General features: G+C 27.9%; 1 protein-coding gene across 1 annotated transcript; it reads left to right on the top strand.

Annotated features, from left to right (window-relative positions):
* The first annotated feature begins 1,032 nt into the window (after window positions 1–1,032).
* LOC112756595 (putative F-box protein At1g60370) lies at window positions 1,033–2,289 on the top strand. The gene is made up of 2 exons (XM_025805214.1): window positions 1,033–1,037; window positions 1,134–2,289. The coding sequence occupies exons 1-2, from the start codon at window positions 1,033–1,035 to the stop codon at window positions 2,287–2,289; spliced, it is 1,161 nt and encodes a 386-aa protein (XP_025660999.1).
* The last annotated feature ends 2,643 nt before the right edge of the window (window positions 2,290–4,932 follow it).

The raw sequence follows: 4,932 nt of genomic DNA, 5'->3' as shown, positions 1-4,932 counted from the left end.
AACAAAAACCAATTGCAACAAATCCATACACATTCCTCAACAACTTTTCCTATTATTTTACACCCACCTTCACGCATGTTCCCTATTATTTAGCTTCAGTAACCCGCCCTCAATTTTCTTTATCCAAATTACTACCCATTGCACCACTTCTTGGCATAACCGGTACTTCCTTGAAAATCCAAGCAAGCATAACAACCCTATTTAACATGTTTTCTGGTGAGCCTCAGGTTAGTCTATATATTTTTTCACTTGCTATGGTATTTAATTTTAGTTTAGGTTAGTTTATACTTTTTAGTTTTTACTCGTTATGATATTTAATTTAATTTAACATATTTTTAATTTAATTAAAAGATTGGATTTTATATTAGACTTGATGATGATTATATATATAGGTCGAGATGGAGCGTAAGGAAACTATACCTAAATGCATAACTATTTTGTAACAACCCATATCATTCTTAACCTTTTTTATTATTATTGCATACAGTACCTATTATACTCTTATCATTTTATAGTAGATTTAAGTTATTATCATTAAGCTATTTCATTTATTTCATGCATTATATATCTATATATATGAACATAAAATGAGTAAACTTTATTATTATTTTTTTTTACTTTCATTTAGTCTTGTATTAACTCATGTTAGTTTTATATTTTGTTTTTAAAGAAAAAATTTAAAATTTAAAAGGTTTATATAATAATTAAATTTAAAAATAAAATCAAAATCCAACTAATTTGATTTGAAGTTTGAATTACTTCCTAAAAAATTGAAGCAGCCTAAGAACCCTATTGTTTGTGGTTTTTTAAAAAGTTTATTTAAAAGTTTTTTTATAAATTATATTCGTACTTCGTAACTGATTTTCACATTCAACTAGCATAGTTATTATAAAAATCAATAAACTCTCCTTAAAAGCATCAACTTTATTTGCTTCAATCATCAGGTGCTTGTCTTCTCCTAACAATTATTGCCACGTGAGAGTGATGGAAAAATTGATCAAATCTCTCTTCCAATGCTTCTTTACACGACGAATGAGGTAAGTTATATTTTGTTTTTCTATGGAGTAACACAAAATAGCACCGAGAATTTTTCTTTTCTCATTTTTTTAAATTGTTTTATACTTAATTGTCAGGAAATCTCAAATACGAAAGTCTTGTTTTGCCAGTCTTCCGGTGGATGTAATTACTGACATCTTTGTCAGACTTCCTATAAAATCTGTTCTCATTTGTAGATGTGTTTGCAAGCATTGGAACACATTTATTTCTGATCCAAATTTTGCCAAGTTACTCTTTACTTATACACCTCCTGCTATCATGATCCGACGGCGCTGTTATTCAAGAATCTTTCATCTTGTTGAATATGACCGAATTGAATGGCATGAAAGGAGAAACAATCTATTCTGCCTCAGTTTGTTTGAAGTCCTGGAACCCAATAATAATAGCAGCATAAAACTTGATCCTAAATTTGAGATTTTTCTCCCTAATCCCAAATCAACTCAGAGTAGAAGAGTTCCTCCTCTTCATGTGCGTTCTTGTAATGGTCTTTTTTTCATGAGTTCTTCAAAGGAAAGTGACTTTTCATTTGTTTGCAACCCAATAACAGGTGAGTTCGTAAGACTTCCAAAACAACCTCCAATCTTGACACCCTGCGAGCAAATATATTGGAGTTTTGGTTTTCACCCAAAAACAAACCAATACAAGGCAATGAGAATCCATATTTTTAAACAAGATCATCGTATGGTTATTGAAATGCACACAGTTGGAACATCGACATGGATAAATATTGAGGTAGATTATCCCAAGTATTTGACACATGTGTTCAAACATCCTACTTATTTTAATGGGGCACTTCATTGGATTTGTAGAGATGCTGATAGAAATGCCTCAATATGGGCTTTCGATTTTGACACAGAACAGTTCCAATTCTTTTCTAACACGCCCAAGGGTCAAAGCAAAGGCACAATATTAAAATTTAGGGATTCTCTTTGCTTCATAGATTTTAATGATCAGCTTATTTCAATGTGGATGATGAAAAGATATGGAGTTGGAGAATCTTGGATTCCCATTTTCCAGTATTCCGTAATCACAGCTCAGTTACCTGGTTGCATGGCGTACCTTGATCGTGAAAATCAAGAGTTTATGATTTTTGGGACTCCTTGGCATGATTTCAAGGTTCATGGCAAGTTTCAAGTGCTTGGCCATGTTCCTACCCTTATCCCACTGAAAAATATTATCATCGGAGATAATGTGGAGGTGCAGAATATTTATTCATTGGATAATCCAAATTGAGGAGTTTTACTATTTGTTAGTTGTATTTGATTTTTTTTTATTAATAGCAAATTTCTGCCTCATTGCTTTAGATTCACATTATAATATTCACATCTTATTTGGTTGCTTAATTATTGTTTTAGTTATTTAATAGTAAAATTTTTTTCTAAACTATTATAATTTAAAATATAATTTAAATTAATTCAATTTAATTTATAATCACTGTCCTAATTTTATTGGTTTAATCACCTTTCACGAAAAAAAATTTTGAATATTAAAAAAATAAAGAACTAATTTAAATTCACAAACTAATTTTTTTAAAAAAAAGCAATTTAATGTTTTTACAAAATATTTTTTTACAACAATGCACTCTCTACACTAAAAATCAATTTTTATGTATTTGTATATGTAGATACATTTTTTTTATTAAATAATCAGTTATCAAAATAATCAAATTTATTTACGAACATTATGATGAAATTATTTTATAAAATGTAAAATTTGTATTTTAATATAAAATAGTTAATTAGAGATTGATTTTTAGTATATTGATAGCATGATTATATAATTATATGTTGACCGCCATTATTATAAGATTAAAATATAAAATATAAAAATGTTAGATGCACAATAAAATTTGATCACCAAATTAATTATCATATATTTATATATAATATAATATATATATAAATATGTTGTTCAACTCATTTTTAATGCATATTATATATATATATTATAAATAATTTTTTTAAACTGATTTTTTATAAACTAATTAATTAAATTTTATTTTATTAGGCTGTTCTAGGATTTGGATCCTTTGACAACTTTTAATATTTTTTTAGAGTATACCTAATTTTATCAAAATAATCATATTTTTAATGAATATATATAATGGTATAAGATAAATTTTATTTTTATTAGAATACCTTTACTAGCATTTGGATATTTGTAAACAAAGATAATAATTTATCCATAAACAAAAACCAATTGCAACAAATCCATACACATTCCTCAACAACTTTTCCTACCTTCACGCATGTTCCCTATTCTTTAGCTTCAGTAACCCGCCCTCAATTTTCCTTGTTGGCGCACAATCCTTTATCCAAATTACTACCCATTGCACCACTTCTATCTTGGCATAACCGGCACTTCCTTGAAAATCCAAGCAGGCATAACAACCCTATTTAACATGTTTTCTGGTGAGCCTCAGGTTAGTATATATATTTTTTTACTTGCTATGGTATTAATTTTAGTTTAGGTTAGTTTATACTTTTTACTCGTTATGATATTTAATTTAATTTAACATATTTTTAATTTAATTAAAAGATTGGATTTTATATTAGACTTGATGATGATGATATATATAGGTCGAGATGGAGCGTAAGGAAACTATACCTAAATGCATAACTATTTTGTAACAACCGATATCACTCTTAACCTTTTTTTTTTATTATTGCATACAGTATCTATTATACCCTTATCACTTTATAGTAGATTTAAGTTATTATCATTAAGCTGTTTCATTTATTTCATGCATTATATATCTATATTTATAAAACATAAAATGAGTAAACTTGAATTTTTTTGTTTACTTTTATTTAGTCTTGTATTAACTCATGTTAGTTTTATATTTTTTTAAAGAAAAAATTTAAAATTTAAAAAATTTATATAATAATTAAATTTAAAAATAAAATCAAAATTAAGTAATTTGATTTGAAGTTTGAATTACTTCCTAAAAAATCGAAGCAGCCTAAGAATCGTATTGTTTGTGGTTTTTTAAAAAGTTTATTTAAAAGTTTTTTTACAAATTATATTCGTACTTCGTAACTAATTTTTACATTCAACTAGCATAGTTGTTATAAAAATTGAAAGCATCAACTTTATTTGCTTCAATCATTAAGTGTTTGTCTTCTCCCAACAATCATTGCCACGTGAGAATGATGGAAAAATTGATCAAATCTCTCTTCCAATGCTTCTTTGTACGACGGGTGAGGTAAGTTATATTTTGTTTTTCCATGGAGTAACACAAAACAATACCGAGAATTTTTTCTTTCTCTTTCTCTAAATTATTTTATACTTAATTGTCAGAAAATCTCAAATACAAAGGTCTTGTTTTGCCAACCTTCCGATCGATATAATTATTGACATCTTTGTCAGACTTCTCATAAAATCTATTCTTATTTGTAGATGTATTTGCAAGTATTGGAACACATTTATTTCTGATACAAATTTTGCTAAGTTACTCTTTACTTATACACCTCCTACTATGATGATCGGACGCTGGAATTCAAGAATCTTTCATCTTGTTGAATATGACCGAATTGAATGGCATGAAAAGAGAAATAATCTATTCTGCCTCAGTTTGTTTGAAGTCCTGAAACCCAATAATAGTAGCAGTATAAAACTTGATCCTAAATTTGAGATTTTTCTCCCTAATCCCAAATCAATTCAGAGTAGAAGAGTTCCTCTTCATGTGCGTTCTTGTAATGGTCTTTTTTTCATGAGTTCTTTAAAGGAAGGTGACTTTTCATTTGTTTCCAACCCAATAACAGGTGAGTTCATAAGACTTCCAAAACAACCTCCAATCTTGACACCCTGCGAGCAAATATCTTGGTGTTTTGGTTTTTACCCAAAAACAAACCAATACAAGGTAATGAGAATCCA

Source organism: Arachis hypogaea, chromosome 16 (assembly GCF_003086295.3).
Source record: "Arachis hypogaea cultivar Tifrunner chromosome 16, arahy.Tifrunner.gnm2.J5K5, whole genome shotgun sequence".
Taxonomy (NCBI): Eukaryota; Viridiplantae; Streptophyta; class Magnoliopsida; order Fabales; family Fabaceae; genus Arachis; species Arachis hypogaea.
Note: the sequence above shows the minus strand (reverse complement) of the source record. Positions and strands in the feature narration are given on the sequence as shown.